Source organism: Martes martes (assembly GCF_963455335.1).
Source record: "Martes martes genome assembly, chromosome: 10".
NCBI lineage: Eukaryota > Metazoa > Chordata > Mammalia > Carnivora > Mustelidae > Martes > Martes martes.
Window position 1 is genome coordinate 83,959,999 of NC_137898.1, and position 19,966 is coordinate 83,979,964.

Consider the following 19,966-nt stretch of genomic DNA (forward strand, 5'->3'; position numbering starts at 1 on the left):
GTACCAGTGAGTGAGGGGAAGTTGGGGCTGGGTTCTTGAGAAAGAAAATTCTTTTTAGATAGCCTCTGTGGGAAATAGGATTAGGAGTAAACTAGAGTTGAATAAAGGGATTGCCAGAAAGCAAAAAGCGAAGGGGCTAGATAACTTGAACTCTTAGTGTCCTTGTGGGTGTGTGAATTACAGCAGAGAGAAGGTCACTGGAGGTTAAGAGGTTGTGGAAAAGAGAAACTGGATGTTGGACAAGGAAGCGGATGTTGAAGCTTTAGCAGGGTGATGGCAGGAGGATCGGGTGCAGAGGAGGAGTGTGAATGGGGTGCCTCTGTGGAATGTGAAAGAATGCTGGGAGGTGGTAAGGATTGGTGGTTTTGGTGTAAGTGGCTGTCAGCAACAAATTACTGATTGTTCCCTTTAAGGCAGGATATCTGGGGCCTGATTACCCCTTGAGCACAAACAGCTCTGGGACTGTTTGCTTTTAAAGATGATAAGCCTGTTTTTTGCTATAAGGTGGTAGGGTAGTAAGCTGGCAATACCTTCCCTGCCTCCCTCCTTTGGCAATAATGGTTTGCTGAAATAGAATAGACTTTGGAATGAAATAATCAAAATTAAATTCCTGCTTCTCCACTTAACTAGCTTTGAGATCATGGGACAAGTTACTCCAGGTGATTGATACTCTTTTTTTAATCTGGAAAATGAAGCTAAAACCTACTCAGTACCTCATACCGTTATGTGAATTAAATGAGATAGTATGTATGACATCTCTGCCTCTTGGTAGAAGGGCTCCAAAGTGTGAGTGGTCTACATACTGGGGGAAAATTGTTTCTGGTTTGGGGATTGTTTTGGCTTTGGGAAACATGTCAAATGACACTAAAATAAAACTAAACTAAAATAGGACAACATCAGATCTTTAAGAAAAAAGGGGGCAATGTAGGTGGCTCAGGTAAGTGTCCAACTCTTGATTTTGGCTTAGGTCATGATCTCAGGGTCATGAGATCAAACCCCTCATCCAGCTCTGCATTTAGCAGGGACTCTGCTGGAGACACTCTCTACCTCTCTCTCCACGTACTCTAGCTCACACACACACTCTCTCTCAAATAAATAGATCTTTAAAAAACAAACAAAACAAGGCAACATCAGAAGAGCACAGGTCTTCTAAAATATATGCTTTGAAAAAAAACAAAAGTATGTGACTTGGAAACTGTGTTATGCACAACAATACTTATTACATTAACATAAAATCTCACAGTGAAAGACCTTTGGGATTCAGAAGAAATTCATTGGAAGTAATGAGATGGTGTGAAGTCTTCAAAGAAACCGGCTAGAATGAAGTTTTGAAATTGTGTGAAATTGAAAGGCTTTCTTTCTATATTTGTATGTATTCATTTGCCAAAATTTGACTTGAATATTATATAACATATATGCCCTGCATTTGTATGTATGAGTATACTAAAACTCTCAACTACTTGGTAGTTCAGCAGTTTCAAAGCAGATATTACAACAAGACCCTATCTCCACTCAGAGAAAATCTGGGAAGGAAAAACCATTAGATAGTGTGGATTTACTTCTGTGCCTCCATTGTGACTTTTCATCTTGGAGTCCTGATTCTCCTTAGTTGTAATACGTAATCCTAGCCATCTGCAATGGTGTAGTTCTTTTTTACAAGTGAATCCCCTGGAAAGAAGGTGTAAACTCTTTGAGTCCCATTATGCCAGTGAGGATAAGAGAAACCAGACTGAAAATCACCTTAGACAAAAAAAAGTGAAAAATTGATAGTCTTGCCAGAAGTTCTAAATTTCAGCCCAAATGTGCAGTGGTGGGTAATGTTGGAACCCATGTTCATAGACAAAAGTATAGCATAGTAAGTGCCTGAGGACATATGGAATGTCAGAACCCAGGTGGGGAGGGAGGCATGAAGAACAGGAGTTGGGAATTTAAAGGAGACTAGATTACACAGAGTCTGGGTAGTATAGTTAGAGAATAAACAGAAGCAACTAAAAATAGAAAGAAATGGCTGGGTATTGTGAATTCCAAAGTGAGGATTCTGTCTCTTTGCCTTGTGTAGTCTAGATTGGCATCTGTGTACTGAGTGGAACAAACATGGCACAGTTGATGGTAATGGACAAGTGATGAAGCAGAGATGCGGCAGTTTTTAACTCTGTGCAGAATACAGGGGCAACTTAATAAAAGTTTAATTTTGTGACTTTTCATTTGTAGGTTATGCATTTCTCGTTCTTTAATGCTTAACTAGAAAACTATGCTATAATATCAAACACATTTTTATTACTAAAATAATATCTAATATGTTCTAACTTGGTATATCTCATATTTGCTGAAACCTAATACACGTACATGCAATGCTATACAGGGATACACTGGTAGGATATGAAAGAAGAATTTCTTTTTTCTTTTGCTTTCCTTTTCTTTTATTTGAATTCAATTAATTAACATATAGTATATTATTAGTTTTAAAGGTAGAGTTCACTGATTCATCAGTCTTATATAATACCCAGTGCTCATTATATCACATGCCCTCCTTAATGCCCATTACCCAGTTATCCCATTCCCCCCATCCCACTCCCCTCCAACAACCCTCAGTTTGTTTCCCATGATTAGGAGTCTCTTATGATTTGTCTCCCTCTCTGATTTCATCTTGTTTTATTTTTCCCTCCCTTCCTCTATGCTCCTCTGTTTTGTTTCTTAAATTCCACATATGAGTGAAATCATACGATAATTATCTTTCTCTGACTGACTTATTTTGCTTAGCATAATACCCTCTAGTTCCATCCATGTCTTTGCAAATGTTAAGAATTCATTTTTATAGAATGGCTGAAATTAACAAGTCAGGAAAGAAGAATTTGAATACAAGTTTATAGGGATTTGTTTTCAATATAAATCTCTTTGATTTATATTGGAAATTCAAAACAAAACAAAACAAAACAAAAAACAAAACTAAGCACCAGGAGGATGTTGTGGAGAAGTTGGCTTAGTTACCTTAAAGATAACTAGAATTTCTATGTTTTCTTTTTTTTTTTAAGACTTTATTTATTCATTTGACAGAGAGAGAGAGAAAGAGAGAGAGAACACAAGAAGTGGGAGCTGCAGGCAGAGAGAGGAGAACCAAGTTCTCTGCTGAGCAAGGAGCTCAATGTGGTACTCAATCCCAGGGCCCTGGGATCACAACCTGAGGCGAAGGCAGACGCTTAATCCACTGAACCACCCTGGCGCCCTGAATTTCTGTTTTCAAGAGAACTTGGATTCTAAGAGGCTGTGAATTGTTAGAAGAAAGTCTGAGGGCCTCTGAGTATGTGGGTACAGTGACCTATCAGCATTCAGCAGTAGGCTCGTGATTTTTTTTTTTTTTCCTGTTGGTTTCAGAAGCAATTTATTGGCTTTGCAACTAGGCATCCATGGAGCTTAAAGCCACAAATAGAGTGGAACAATCTTATTTGATGTTGTGGCTCCCAAAAAATAATGAGTTTGTGGTTGCGAGTAATGTTTAGTATTACAGTAAAGAGCCTGTCCAGTGGGGGTGTTAATTGTTACAAAGACGTACAATATCCAGTTGACATTGTGTGGAGAATTAGTGTCACTCTTTATATTTTGCTGTCTGTTTTGTAGACATAGTATTTCTTTTTCAGGCATAACACAGTGATCCTGCTTCTTGCTTTGTTTATGGGTTAAATTGTTCCTGAACCAAAGCTTGCTGTTCAGTTACTATGGTATCTTTGATATTCTAAAGTTCAAAGAATTAAAACTTCCTAAGTGGGAGTTACAGGCATGACCTGCTGATGTGGTACCCTGTTAGATCGTTGCATACTTCATACTGAAGTATGCTGAATATCACTTGGCTGTGTATATTAATTCTGCTTTTATTTTTTTCATTGTGGCCAGATCTAGAAGCATATGATGCATTCACTTGCTCTGGCTCATATCCTCAGTTAAGTGTTGATATTATACTGCTTTTTTCCTACTTCCTGTGGAAAAAAAAGTCATTGCCAGAAGGATGCTAAGAAAGACCTTGATAGCCTACATCCTTCACCCAGATAGAATAGTAGAATGAATGTTGGAACATTATCTGGATTTCTAAAATGATTGCATTGGTTCAATCTGGCTTTTATAGACTTATAGGTTTTCATGTTTTCCTTGAGATTTAACCAAGTCTAAATCCTACTGCTAACTCAGTTCTCTCCATTCATCAGCATATCTGAATGTCATAGGTGATTTACTCACTTAATAAGTAAAAAATATGTTGCTGACATAATTGTATATGTGACTGAATTTGTGATCTATACTTCTGTTTGGGTATGTATTTATGCTACTTAAAAGTTTGAGAAAAAAGACTCCTGGGAAAAATATTTAACATATCATTATCTGAATTATGATATAAATGTTAGTTGGCTATGAGAGAGACATGCTTTCTCAGTTCTCCTGAAAATCTTTAAAGCTCAAGCAGATCAATTGTTGAAACATTTAATAGTATAATGCTTAGTACTTACAGTAATGGAGTCATGTCAGTAATGAGCAGGGAGTAATTTCCTTTATTCTTTCTCATTTTTACTTACAAGCATTAACCAGGTTTTCCATAGTCAAAAGTAGTCAGGTGAACTTAAGCCTGCTGAAAAAGTTGAGTTAGGAAGTAGATATTTTAGGCAATTCAGGAATGTTTTAGAATTTATGATATTAGTAAATATAGAAGCCATTATCCTGCTTCCTTACTGTGTAGATATATTTCAGCTGTTGTCTTTGTGAATGTTTTTACTCTTGGGACCTGTCATTAAATACACCTGAATAATAAATTTCTATTGTTTCAAAAGTGTTTTTCCAATATCACATTGGAGAGATGAAAAGGGAACTTTTAGCAGCATTCTTAACCTCAATAACTTGTTGCAAAGTTAGCATCTATATATGAAATGGAATTTTGATTGCTCTCCAGTAATCTCATGGTCCAGATGGCCAGGAAAGGGAAAGATTATTACTGGTGAATACAGCCAGGAAAGTTTCATGCAGGTGGCAAGAATGCGGATAGCTAACATAATTTTCCAAAGTATCTAGCTTATCCTTTTAAAAATATTTTATGAAGCCTAGCATATGAGTTGGTATGTTTCTCTGTGTATAGCAAATAGATTGTGGAAATGTATTATTAAACTCATTAATTCATTTAATGATCCATCTATTGAAAGTCCACTGTGTATTAAATATTATTTTTGGGATATTGCTGTCACTTAATTAAGGTCCCGTCATACCAACTAGGTATGGGCAGAATCTGTGATTGCAAGACCAGCTGTTAAATTTGCTGTTAGTCTGGATCTCCAAAATCAGATAATGAAATGGTTATTTATGTAAATATTAACATTGATAAACAAGGTATGGAGCATCACATATAACTGCTTATAAAAGAAAGTATTTGAGTATTAGAATTTGCATGTAATACAAAATATTTTTAGATTTTACTTATGTAAAGTCTTAGAAGATATTGCTCAAGCAGTCAACATCACTATGATGGGTGCTGGAGGAGTACATCACTATGATGGGTGCTGGAGGAGTCATATTGTGTGTTTTGTGCCCAAGGCCTGGTGGGGAATAGACTCTCTACGAGTTTTCATGGTCTTTTAAGGCATTTGTTGGTCCTAGGTACCAGAAATTCTAATACTGGCTTCTCATCTATAAGGAGTTGCTGGGGGTATGGTAGGCAGCTTGAATCTACCTGACTTCTCTCAGGGGTTCCTTTAGAGTTTGAGCATGGGCCAGGCTAGGAAGTGATCGGTTATCTATATGCCCTTTGCCCTAAAACCCAGCTTATACAATACTTGGAATTGTTTAATATCTGCTTTATAGGATTGTTAATTCCTATTTTATTTCTGTGTTATATTGTGCTTTGTAAACTATTAATGCAATACTTTGACATTAAAAATGAAAAGACTTAGGGGAAAGCATCAGATAGGGATTGAAAAGATTAGTAGGTTGCTGTTACTAATGGATGAAATGGTGTTCCTAGCGGATGAAATGGTGTTTCTAGCTGTTCCTTTCCATGTAAGACAAATGACAAACATGAATATCTTCATTTGGACTAAGAAACATACTTTTATGGGACTGAGACTATACTATATAAAGAATAAACTTCATTTTTTGAAGTAATTTCCCTGAAAAATCAACAAAAGAAAAAGAAGAAACAAAACTTATCGTCAAATTGGGGAAGACCCAAAAAACTGCTGGAGGGAGAGTAGTTTTTATTGTGAGGAACCAGACATGCATCATGTTCAAATTTTTCTCCTCAGACATTCTCATTATAATAAACTATTACTGTACTGAGTCTATAAATAGTATTTATATGGGAAACAGACCAGAAAACCATTCAAGTTAAACAAGAAACATCATCATTAATTTTTAGACAAAGAGGTACAGCAATATTAAAATGAGAATCTGAGTTTCTTTACTTAAAACCAGTATCTGACTTAAGGCATCCGCACAATTTACTCTTGAAGTAGTAATTACTTGGGGAAGCCTTTGGACTTCTAAGTTGTTATAGGATGATGCTCCTGGGACTACTAGGACGCTACTCCATGAGACAGTGGTTGCCTCCTGGGTTGACTAAGTGGAAGGTTCTGTTGTATCCCTGACACTAAATCAAGCTACGTCTTCCTTTATTTAAAAATACCTGTTGTCCAAAAAATAAATAAATAAATAAAAACAAAACAAAATGAAAAACCTTTTTGTCAGGCTTCTATGTGCTAGGTATTTACTTAACTCTTTGGGAAAATTAGTTCGTGAATTTAGCCTCCTAAAATTAAGTCTAGTAGGAAAATAAAGCATTTATAGTATGTTTAATTTTTCATTATTTAAAAAAGCTAAAGATTTTTATCAGGCTTAGTAAAAACTAGCAACCTCTCATCTTACAAGCTTTGCCACTTAACTACTCACAAAGACCACTTTGAACTTTTAGCCAATTCTTCTGTTTCTTTCAAGATCATAATTATCTTGCTAACATTTGACTTTTTCCCGAGTCTTGTATACCCTCTTTTCGTTTTTTACTGTTATGTTTATGTCATGGTGACTTTGTTTGTAATATGACTAAGTTATTTCATTTATTTTGATGGTGTTACTTATATAGCTGTTTTCCCAGGAGTTAATAATTGCTTTTGAATTTTCTTTTAAAAGAGTATAAATTTCTTTTCCTTACATTCAGATACATCAGGATATCGATCAGTTCTATTTTTATTATCTGGAGACATTTCCTGGAGTCTGTAACCTATTGCTCCAGTCTAGATAAGATCCCCTCTGAACCTTTTTGCATGCACAGCAGTTGACCTGGAATATCACTCTGTTGACATAAGAATTTTATTTGCTCCCGTGCTATAATTGGATCTCCTACTTCTAGGTCCCATATCCTCTTTTCTTGGTTTATTCCCATGTTTTAGTAGAGTGCCTTATCCTGTAGCTTCCCATAAAAGCAGCATATGAGGGTAGTTGGTTTTTAGTTTGTTTTGTTTTATTTTTAAATAAAAAGCTTGGGAGGCATTGAGTTTGAACTCTGGGGTTTAAGTGCTTATTATACAGACTTTAAACTTACTATCAGCTTTCTTTCACCTCTTATTTTCTCACCTTCAGGAGTACCTGCTGCTTCTAATTCCTGTAGTCCAAAATGATTTACCTTCCATTGTCCAAAATTTTATTGACCCTTTTTTTTTTCCAGGCTTACCAATAGAGTTCTTTAGTAGCAATAAATATAAATAAAAAAAATAAAAATAACTGCCAGGATGGTGGAATGCTTTCTTTACCCAAAGTTTAAAAATATAATATTCTATTATATGCTCCAGCTAAAACTTTTTATATATTTGTAAAATGTTTTTCTGTTCAACTTATTGTTGTCACAACTGTGTTGTATTTTAGCACTGTTACTTTTATTTTTGTAGAAATTAAAATCTCATTTTCCTAAATTAAAAAAAGTTATATTTCCTCTAAGGTCATTAATGTGTTTATCAGATTAATCTAAGTCTCTCAGGTAATCCTTTGATTTCTCTTTTGGCAACTGTGAGTAAAATCCAATGTGAAGTAATCATAGGGATAGCATTTCAAATCAGGTTAGTTAGTGTAGGCCTAGTAGTTTTAAAAAGAGTGGAGGGAAAAACCCTAGATTGTAATATCCAAAACCTGAATGGAAAAAAATTATTTTTCTTAATAAGTACTGTTATGAGACTCGATTTATTTTCCTCACTTACCTGCCTTTATTGTAGGCTTTATGCCAGAGTTACTAGACTTCTGGTCTTACAGAATGTTTTTAATATTAGTATAGGTAGAAAGGAAATGGTCAGGAGCCTAAAGAATAAAGACATGAAAGGAAATTTCAAAGCTTAAATGGAAATAATTTTTGCATTCACCTTATTTGTTTTGTTAGTTTTGTAATCAAAACATTCCAACTTTAATTATGAAGCATAAGATACAGAAATTGATATGGATGAATTATTGTTTTACAACTGCCATTTGGGACTATGCATTTTTAAAAAGTATGCTGTTGTAACTCCCAGTTTATTTTTTGGTTTATTCTTCCAGTGTTTCTGAGTATTTGATACTTGCCCCTAGCTAGAGCAATAAGAATTCAGAGAGCTCTCTAGAGCGGGGCTTCTTCCATCTGACTGGGGAGAAGCCCTGCTCTAGAGAGCTCTCTGAACTTGTAATGAGTGCCAGGTGTTGTCTGTAAGTATTGAATCAATAAATTATGCACCTGAAACTAACAAAACACTCTGTTAACTGGAATTTAAATTAAAAACTAGAAAAAAAAAAAGGAAAAAAAGGAAAGCAGTGCTTCTCAACTTCAGTATGCAAATGGATCACCTGAGGATCCTATTAAAATGCAGACTATGGAGAGAGGCTTGAATCTGTATTTCTGACGAACTCCCCAAATGCTGATGCTGGTAGTCCTTCTGGCCACCCTGATGACTCACAGACTAAACTACCTTGATAGTGGAGTAATACAGAATACAGATCTGGTTTTAAATATCTATAACTGCTGTGCTTCTGGACAGAAGTCAGTGGGAGACATTGTGTTACTGGCTGCTACTAAGTACACCTAAATAGTGCTGGATTTATTGCTTCTTAGAGGTTTAATATATTCATTATTTGTAGGATTCTGTTTAGAAGCAATTTCAGTAGTAAACTTTTATTTATTAAGTTTTGTACATTACATACATAAACTGTATTTCCCTAGCGTCTTTGAAAAAAAAATATACTTTGTGTGTGCTAGACTTTAATTTGCAGTACACAAATATCTGTTATCTATAGCTATTAGTCATTGAGATCCTACTGTGTATACTGTTCTATGCTTATAGAAGCATAAAGCCACAGAATATATACACATTTATAACCAGCTTCGTTGTACTATTTATACCTATGCAATTAAAATTAGCAATGAAAAGAGGTTAATGCTTTTTTTTTTTTTTTAAATCTTTTAAATAGCTCAGTCACTAAAGGAATTTGCAAGATTACTCATTGCAGTAGAAGAAGAAAGGAGGAGACTGGTAAGTCCGTTCCCCATTTTTTAAGAATAAAGCTTTGTTTGGACATATTAAAAGACTGAACCTTCTGAATTAGGCTTAGCTATACCAGACCTTACAATGTCATAGATGTACTAAAAGTTACAGAAATGATTCTGAGTATGATTATCAATTTTTGCTAATGATTATATATACCATTTCTGTTTATTTCATTTGTTCATCAGATGTAAATTATATTCACTTTGCTTTCCAGTTAGTTCTTTCAAGAATTAAAAATATTGAATTGTCATCATAAACCCATTCTAATTGAGTAAACTTCAAAAAAACTTCAGTGCTATAATAAAGATACATTCTAAGTATTAAAGACAATTCATAGAAGAAGCAAATAATTTTGCCGGGGTGTTAGCAGACTAACTTATTTTCTTTCTTTTTCTTTCTTTTCCTTCCTTCCTTCTTCTAAATGGTGACATTTCTTAAAAAGGTGACATTTCAGTTGTGTCTGAAAGGCTGGGAGGATTTTGCTTGGCTGGAAGACTGGGGAAAGCATCGTAAGCTGATGGTTTAATTTATGTGACAGCATCAGAGCATAGTTATTAGCAATACATTTATTCATTTACCAATATTATTTTGTACCCATTTTGTTCAAATATCTGTGAAGGCCTCTATAACCCTGGCCTCCCATTTGTATATAGGAAAAATAGCAGTACATATCCCATAGAATCATCGTAAGCATTTGTAGCAGCACCTGACACATAATAAATGTTGATGGTAATAAAGATGTTGTTACTTATAGTGAGGATTTCAGACTTTTTAAAAATGTCATCTTTATCACTGGCTTCACCATCCTTTTGGGAAATTATATATACACCTATGTATTCAATGTGGATTAAATGTAGTGTCATTCTGCTGACTGGATAAGGAGAGCAGTTTCAGATGAATGGCTTGACTCAGAAAATACTGCCTGAGCTAAGGAAGAATCACACAACCATTACTTAGCAGTCATATAAATGAACTTGAGTAGAGGACACAAGGTGGGAGAAAGTACTGTATATATTTTTAGAATAAGGCAAATGGATGGTTCTTAGAAGGTATTAGAAGATTGGTAGTTTTGGCCGTATATAGGGTTTAAGAGCTGAGCTTAAATTTTGGTGTGTATTACAGGAAGGCAAAATTGTTAGTTTCTAAAAAGAATGGGATAATCAATATGGGATTTAGGAAAGATTAATTTGATGGTGCTGTGAGAGATAGATAAGGTGGGGGTGTCAGGGGTGACTATATTTTCTTAGGAAATATCACCATACCATGATCTGGCCCAGTACCAGGTAACTAGCCATTCAGTGTAGTCTGTGTTAGATACATATAAGGCATTATGGGAGGCTGACCCTTTCTGGGTAGGTCAGAGGAAGCTTTTTTGTGGAGGTAAGTTTGATTGGAATCTTAAGACTAAATAGTATACTTTCAAGTGCTTTATCCATAATCCTTACTCCACTTCTCTCAGCTATGCAATAGAAGTCCAAGTTTGATGGGGGCATGTGAGTAGGAGGTGCCTTACTGCCCAGAGAGGAGCTGATGAGGAGAATGGGAAAAAGTGGTTAGGGAATGTAAAAATAGAGTTGTAAATGGTGTGGAAGCCAGGAGAATATACGGTTCAGGGTTGAGTGAGGTTGTTATTTAAATCCTGTGCAAGTAGTTCAGGAGAATGGTAAGCCAACTAGCATGGACTATAATTTTAGAAAATGTATTGAAAAAATATGGGAAAGTCTGTTGTAGTTTGTATGAGTAAAAAGAGCCAAAGAAATGTTATTATAACATTGAAGAAACCTGTAGACACCAGAGGAAAAGGCTCTTCCTCTGAACTGGGAGGAAAGAAAGATCATCAGTTAAAATATAGAACTTTGGACTGTAAATTGTTTAGAGAGAGGATAATAGTATCAAGAAGGAGTGGAAATCCGCTCTAAGAGGAGTTTATAGAAATACTTTAGAAAGCCAAGAGCCAGTTATATAAGAGAAAAGGGATCATGGGTTAGTGATAATGAACCATTAAAGGTAAACATCGTAAATATGTCAAGGAAAGACTAATGGTCATGCTTTCACAGATTTTTCTAGCAATAGTCAGAACCATGGACTGAGCAATAAGAAGAGTTAGGAGGTAAGATTCAAGTGGTGGGCACAGAAGGTGTGCTTGATTATAGGCTCATGGATCTGTGTAATACGAAAGTGGGTCTTGAGTGATTATAACTATAGCTGAGTCAGGAGGTGACTGATGGCTTTAGAGAACAGAGACAGCAAGCATTACTACTGTACTATGTTGACGGTTCACTAACAATAAAAGAAATTCTGAGACAAGGAAGTTGTTATTGAGAGTGGGAGTTGAAACATGCTAAATTTGGCAGTGGAGTTGGTCCAGATAGTAATGAAGTTAAGATGTGGCTAAGGAGGGAGACAGACCTTGGGAATCAAGAAGGCTGAGCTCGTAAATTTGGATGTTTATGAGCAGAATCTTGAGGTCATCCAAAATGATGACTGAATAAAGAGCAAAGACCAATGAGAAGAAATGGCTAGGGAATGTGGTAGAGTGTCTTATAGGCAGTGGAAATGGAGATTGAAATGCAGACTCTTAGTGTTTCAGAGATCTTCATTTCTGCCTTCAGCCATGTTTCTCATGTCGATGCAAGGAGGAAGTTCTGCATTTATGAGTGAAGTCATATTGCATATTTCAATTGCTTTACCTGTTGTTTCAAGGAAGATCTGAAATAAAGTATGCAAAATAATGAAGAAGAATCTATAGATAAAAGCCTAATGGATTACATGTCCACAGAGATTATATAAAAGTAATTATTAAACATACAATCTTAAGTATAGGAGGGGGAGTATCACTTCTAGTCACATGATGTTCCTACAACCAAAGGTATAGCTGGTAGCAGATTTTGTGAAGATATGCTGAAGAATTTCCCTTTTAAAAATTTGTACTTCAAAAAAAAGTTTATACTTCATTTAGGAAGTGGAATATTTTGAGTGTACTAAGAATATAAAGGAGTTCCGTAATGGAAAAAGACATTTAATTATCTTTTACAGTGAAAAGTCTTGACTTATTATACATTAATTGAATTTGACCAGAATCTAAGTATGTTATAACAGCAACTAAACAAAAATAAACTCTCAAGAAGATGATACACCTAACAGTTTAAACAAGTTCTCTTGTTTCCAGTGATTACCATACTTAGTATGATGAATACAACATCTAGGTAGCCTAAAGGTTGTTTGCAGAAAAAAGCCCAAAGAAATACTGATTTGTTTTTTGAAGAAATGGGACCTTTTTTTTAGTTCCTTACTAACTTGAAGTATTCTTTTTTTTAAAGATTTTATTTATTTATTTGAGAGAGAGACAGTGAAAGAGAGCATGAGCGAGGAGAAGGTGAGAGGGAGAAGCAGACTCTCCGTGGAGTTGGGAGCCCGATGCGGGACTCGATCCCAGGACTCTGGGATCATGACCTGAGCCGAAGGCAGTCGCTTAACCACTGAGCCACCCAGGCGCCCACTAACTTGAAGTATTAAGTTAAAAAATTCTGGGGTGCCTGCATGGCTCAGTGGGTTAAGCCTCTGCCTTCAGCTCGGGTCATGATCCCAGGGTCCTGGGATCGAGCCCCACATCTGGCTCTCTGCTCCGCGGGGAGCCTACTTCCTCCTCTCTTCTCTGCCTGCCTCTCTGCTTACTTGTGATTTCTGTCAAATAAATAAATAAAAATCTTTCAAGTTAAAAAATTCTGCTAAAGCCAACTAAAAATGCATAGTTTTAATGCAACAACATAGTGACTCAGGGACAGTAATAGGAAATATCCATTTCAGAAACTTTTGAGGATATAGTACTGTTTCATACTTTTTGCTGGAAAAACTGGATGTAGTATGCATCCAGGATGCAATATTTTTCAAGATGTTGACTGACATCTGCCATCATGTGGCTATGCAAGGACAGCTTTTAATGACACAAATATAAGAAGTAATTTAATAGCCCTTTGTAATGGCCTCAGTAAAGTGCTTGTTAACTTACAGTGAGGATATTGGTATTGATGTGACACATGGGCTTTTTTTTTCCAAGTGTATCTTTATTTGAAATGTTAGAATTTTTCCCCATAGAATGCAGCACTTAAATGATTAGAGATCTGTAGATCGGATGTCCTGTTACAGAGACTCTGAATTCCCAGAACAATGAGGGACATCTAAGCCATCTTAGATCATTTTCCCAGGATTTATATTCTTTCTATTCACGGCCCCTATCAGTCTTTTTTATACTCGAGTACTGGAACTACTTTCCTGAAATGGGCTAGGTGTCTGGGTATTACTTAGGAACCAAAAAATCATGAAGGAGTAGGAGCAGAAATTTACAACCTGAACAGTTGTTTCTTTAATAAGAGTATTAAAACCTCTATTTTCCTTTTTTACATTTTTTTAAAGTATAAGCAATCCAACATAAGGATTAATAAGGGATAAAATCAAAAGCGTTCTTTCTTTATTTATGTTTTAACAAAATTAGATCTTTATTAAAAAAGAATAAATATGTCAGAAATATGAATTACTTGGTTATTGATACAAGATTTTGAGCTGTCGTGAGTCTTCAGATATTTAAAAAATATGTGATGCCTAATACATTAGATACTTGTCATATGTGGCTATTGAGCACCTGAAGTGTGTTAGTTGTTTTGTGGTTTGTATTATATTTCTATTGGGAGGCACTGCTGTAGAGAATAGCTAACCTGGAGCATTTTCAACATTACTATAGTTGCTTTATATTTTTAACTAACCTGATTTTAGCAATCCTCTGAGGTGTGTGCTATGAATACCCCCATTTTAAGGAAGAACGATCTCAAAGACACATAGCCAGTAAGTGGTACTTTGAGGATTTAAACCCAGGCTGTTGGGTTCCAGAACCTTCACATAATCCATAATGATATAAACTAAGACTCTGTTTTAATTAAAAATTGCATAATAACAATAACAAACATGTATTGTTAATACAGTATGTGAGATACTCTGGTAAGTGTTTTAGGTCTGTTATTTTAATATCTTAACAAAAATAAGGGAAGAACACAGGTATTATAGGTTTTGAAATTAGATTAATTTTTCAAATATTTGGTCATGTTTAAACAGGCATATATTTCAGGAAAAACTCAATCCATCAATCAATTGACATTTTTCACATGAAATTTTGACATGTGAGAGCCAAAAATATGCGCTATACCTATATAAGTCCCATCCCCCGACCCCCTACCCTCATCACCATCTTTGAATCAAGGATTCATGGAATTGAGAATGTTTTAAATGTCAAAAATTTCATGTCCTTATTTTTATTGATTAAAGATGATTTCCTTTATTTAATCTTTGACATTACTCATATGCCATCAGTAGGTGATGTTGATTAATCCCTGAGTTTCTGGCATTGGTGCTGTTATATACTAAGTCCAATTATCTGTGAAGCAATCCAGTTTTTTTTTATTGTCTCAGATGAATGAAGTATGGTAGCCAACATTCTACATGCATGAGTATTGATTATGTTTCTAGTATATTTTAGGTGAACTTTTTTTTTTTTTTAAAGATTTTATTTATTTATTTGAGAGAGAGACAGTGAGAGAGAGCATGAGTGAGGAGAAGGTCAGAGAGAGAAGCAGACTCCCCGTGGAGCTGGGAGCCCATTGCGGGGCTCGATCCTGGAACTCTGGGATCATGACCTGAGCCGAAGGCAGTTGTCCAACCAACTGAGCCACCCAGGTGTCCCTAGGTTAACTTTTATTAGAAACAAATTTTAGGTATGCTGGCCTATACACCAACATCTTTATACAGTGATTTCACCTGAAACAAGCCATCTCAATGTTCTCCATGTTCAAAGTTCTGATTTTCACATTTATTGAATTGCAGAGGTTTCCTATAACTTTCTAGTATGTGGCGAAATACTAAGGTAGAATTGAGAATTGATCACACACAATTCAACGTGACTGCAACACTAGTGGATTTAATTTTTTATTGATAACAGTCCTAGTACTCATTTGTATTTTTTTAAATGTGCAAAGTACTTTTATATACACTTGTATTTTATTTTTACCACAACCTGAAACTGAGCTCAGACTGTAAATGAGTTAGTCAAGGTAGTACACACCACTAATAAGTGACAGAGCCAAAGACGTAGGACTCCTTTTCTGGTCTTTGGACTTCCAGCTCAATGGAAGTCATTCTTTCAGATCCTGTGTCTTCCCTTTTTTTAATCGAAGAGCAGAGGCCTGCGAGGGCAAAGGCCTGATCTCTTTTGTATTTTTTTCTATGTATTGGGTGTTTCCATGTATATATTGGCCATATTGGTTAGCCAAAATTTAGTAGTGTGTAGTTAACACAAAACAGAAAAAGAAAAGGTGGTTGTTGAGAGTTATTGTAGCTTCTTATTTACCGTTTCTCAGATTGTTTGACTAAGTTCATTGTGGACAAGTATAAGAGAAATAAACTTTCTTTGAGGAAATTCATTAATTTAGTGTGAAGGACTTGAATAGGGTAATTGCTAGGATTTCAGAAAATACTTGAGAATTATGTCTTTTGATTTTAAACTGAAAAAGACTTAAGACACTAACTGGAAATGTGTGTTAAAATTCTAAAATTTTCTTTTAATAGGTATGATACAGTGGTCAGACAGTGAAGCCTATCCTGGCAGGTGGCTTTTTAGTTATTTCGTTGCTCATTGACGTTTCTACTCCAAAGTATAAAAAAGGAGAATGAAAGAGATAAATCTGAAACTCAGTGGTCTTGCTCTGTATTAGCTCTTGAAAAAAGATACTTGGAAAGAAGGTTTTATTTTCCTTAGTAAAATTAAGGTTTGTATGCTCAAGTACTGCTGTAATGGCTAGCCAAGGTAAATTAGCCAAGGTAAATTAGCTGGTGCAAATTAAAAAAATGTATTTGTATTTCGGTATATCAGTTTCGCTGATATCTGGCTCTGATTTTTGAGTATGTGTGTGATTGATGCCATTTTCACAGATGGTATTTCATGGGTATATATCAAATTCCTAGATTTAAAGATTTGTAAATGAATAGATGATAGTACACATCCAGTCTTTATATTTTCCACTTTCCCAAGATCCCTTAATTCTGATTCTTTTTTAAGATTATATATGTATATATATATACACATACATACACACACACATTATATTATATATGTATATGATATATATATGATTATATATGTGTATATATATACACATGCATACATACATACACACACAAAATGGAATATTATGTGTGTGTGGTGTGTGTGTGTGTGTATGTATGTGTGTGTATATATATACATACATATACATATATATACACACACATACATACACACACACACACACCACACACACATAATATTCCATAATATTCCATGGCAAGATTTCAGGGTTTTTTGATGACTGCATAATATTCTATTTTGTGTGTGTGTGTATGTATGTGTGTGTATATATATATACATACATATACATATATATACACACACATACATACACACACACACAAAATAGAATATTATGCAGTCATCAAAAAACCCTGAAATCTTGCCATTTGCAACAATGTAGATGGAACTAGAGGGTATTATGCTAAGCAAAATAGGTCAGTCAGAGAAAGACAATTATCATATGATCTCACTGGTATGAGGAGTTTGAGAAATAAGACAGGATCATAGGAGAAGGGAGGGAAAAATGAAACAAGAGGAAACCAGAGAGAGGGAGACAAACCATAAGAGACTCTTAATCTCAGGAAACAAACTGAGGGTTGCTGAGGGGAGGAGGGTGGGAGGGATAGGGTGGCTGGGTGGTAGACATTGGGGAGATATGTGCTATGGTGAGTGCTATGAGTTGTGTAAGACTAATGAATAACAGACCTGTACCCCTGAAGCAAATGATGCATTATGTGTTAATACAAAAAATTTTAAAAAATAAAATAGGATGCTTGAATAAAAAAACTTTCACATGCTTTTACAGTCAAGATATAAATTGGAATTGAAGATTTTGCTACTTTGGCATGACTCTTTGGGTGTGAAGTTTTCTGTTGCTTAGGGCTGTCACTGTTCATATGAGCTACAGTAGCCTGCTGCCAGACATAGAACCTGTGCTGCCCATCTCTTTCTTCCCATCTCTATTTCTTGCATCTTCCTGACTTAGTCATTTATCCCAGTTGTATAGGCTGCTTTACTTTGGAATCTTATAATTACACATCATGTTGAAATCTTTCTATTTTTACCTTTGTGCTTTCAGAAATACTTCTACTCTGATGTCAGCCATCATTTCTCATTGGTACACTTGGGGATAATGGTAGTCTTTGCTACATTTATAAGCCGTGTTTGTTTTTTTGTTTTTTAAATATAAACCATGCTTTGATTTTTTTGATAATAAGTACGAAGATACTTTCATATTATAAAATGTGAAATATATAGAAAGCCATTGTGTAACCATTCCACAAAAGTTCTTTAAGACCGGGATGGGGCATTTGATTTTAAAGGGCAGAGAAAATAAACCTAAGTAGACATAAAGTAGACTAGAAAAACATTGGCAAAAGAGATCATGAAGGGAAATTTTAAGTAATGTAACAAGGCTGTGGATGGTTGGGAAATATAAGCTGAGAAACCAACCGGATACTCAGAAATAAGGGGTTGAGGTATTCTTCATTGAGCAGAATGTTTTTATTCTTGTTTGTAATTAAACCATATAGTCATAGTGTTCATGTACTACTGAAGAAGTTACAAATTTAATTACCACCAGGAATAAAGAGAATGAAGGCTTTAAAAAAAAATTGAGGTAATTATAAATTCACACACAATTATAAAGAATAATACAGAAATCTGGTGTATTCTTTACACAGTTTCTCCTAATGGTAATATTTTGTAAAATTTAAAAAAAAAGTATAATAGCTTATTATATTATACTTTGTTATAATACTAATTAAAATTAACAAATTATTCAGAATCTTGCCATTTGCCTTAGGATCAGAATTCATAATTGAAACACAAGTCTGACTGTTGAATTCTTATCAAGATGCCTTATGTTACTTCACATTGCAATTTGTTGTGTGTCACCCGGGACACTCATTTGCAAGTCAAATAGAAAATTGATGGTGAAGAAACTGGGGTATCTCATTTATTTGTGAGAAATATGTTGCATGTGAGATTCTGGCGGAACTAGAATCATGTACTCTGAGGCCTCTAAGAGGTCTGCCTTTCATTTGTTTGTCATCTTTATTCTTAGCTTCTTCCACAAGGTGAGTTATAAACACTGCCACTAAACCTCGCGGAAATTCTTTCTGGAGGGAGCCTGATTCCCCCCCACCCCCCAAACTAAAAAACAAAACAAAACAAAACAAACCTTAAAAATGAACTCTGAATGGCCCATCTCAGGCCACCTAAAGACCATTGACCAATCACCTGAGGCCAAAGGGACAAAGTATGTTTCGTGTGTTCCTCTGACTATCAGAGCTGTTTCCAGACACAAGGGAATTATTGTGATTTGGAAATTACCCAACTCTTGTATATTACAGCATAGTAATGGCCTTATGAAATTTCTAGTTAACATTGTCATGTGAACAGAATATTATGATAGTGAATTGTGTCTGAAATTTTACAGGAGTTAGAAAACACTATGTTCATTCATCCAAACATTGGAAACATTCACTTTAAAAATCAGGAAACAGACAAGGATGTGCACTCTTCCTGCTTAAATTCTATATTGTTTTGGAGGGTCCCAAGTCTGTGGAATAAAAATAAAACCAATGGCATAAAAGATATTGTATCTTTGCATCATTTCTTGATGTGATTATCCCACATACAAAATTCTAAATCTACAGAGAATTTATTAAAAATAAGAGTCTAGCCAGGTTGATGATTATAAATAACATTGTTGTACACAACTTCAGCTTGCAACAAAAGAATAAGCTACTTAAAAATAACTCAACAAAGGATGTGCAGGACTTTTATGTATGAAATCACAAAACTTTATTTTAAGACATTAAAGAAGAGCTAAACAGAAAAAAATGTAGTGAATCAGTGAAAAAGAATGATTTTAATCAGCTATGCTGATTTGCTAATTCATCAAATATGGATTGTGCGAGAGATGAGGCAATTGTGCTTCATAGTAGTTTCTCTAACTCAGCACTATTGACATTTTGGGCCAGATGAATTTTTGTTAGGGAGTTCTGTCCTGTGCATTGTAGCATGTTTAGCAGCTTCCCTGGCCTCTGCATTCTTCATGTATTCCTCTGCCTTCCCCACCCCCACTGCCAAGTTATACCAACCAAAAATGTCTTCAGACATTTTGTCCCTTTGGAGGCAAAGTCCACCTGCTAAAAACCACTTATCTCAGGTTTTTAATCCAGATGGGAATCCTCAGATGGAATGATCATGGTGGGGGACAGATATGTATAGTGTTTATTCTCAAGAATTTCATTTCAGACATGTTAAGTATTAGACAGTCAGC

At 35.2% G+C, this 19,966-nt stretch overlaps 1 protein-coding gene across 2 annotated transcripts in view; it reads left to right on the forward strand.

Annotated features, from left to right (window-relative positions):
* The window catches only part of ARHGAP42 (Rho GTPase activating protein 42), a 287,317-nt gene that overhangs the window by 81,199 nt on the left and 186,152 nt on the right, over positions 1–19,966 (forward strand). For both annotated transcript variants that reach the window (XM_080816690.1, XM_080816689.1), the window contains exon 3: positions 9,448–9,509. In XM_080816690.1, coding sequence (XP_080672816.1) covers positions 9,448–9,509 — 62 coding nt within the window. The remainder of the gene's footprint in view (positions 1–9,447; positions 9,510–19,966) is intronic.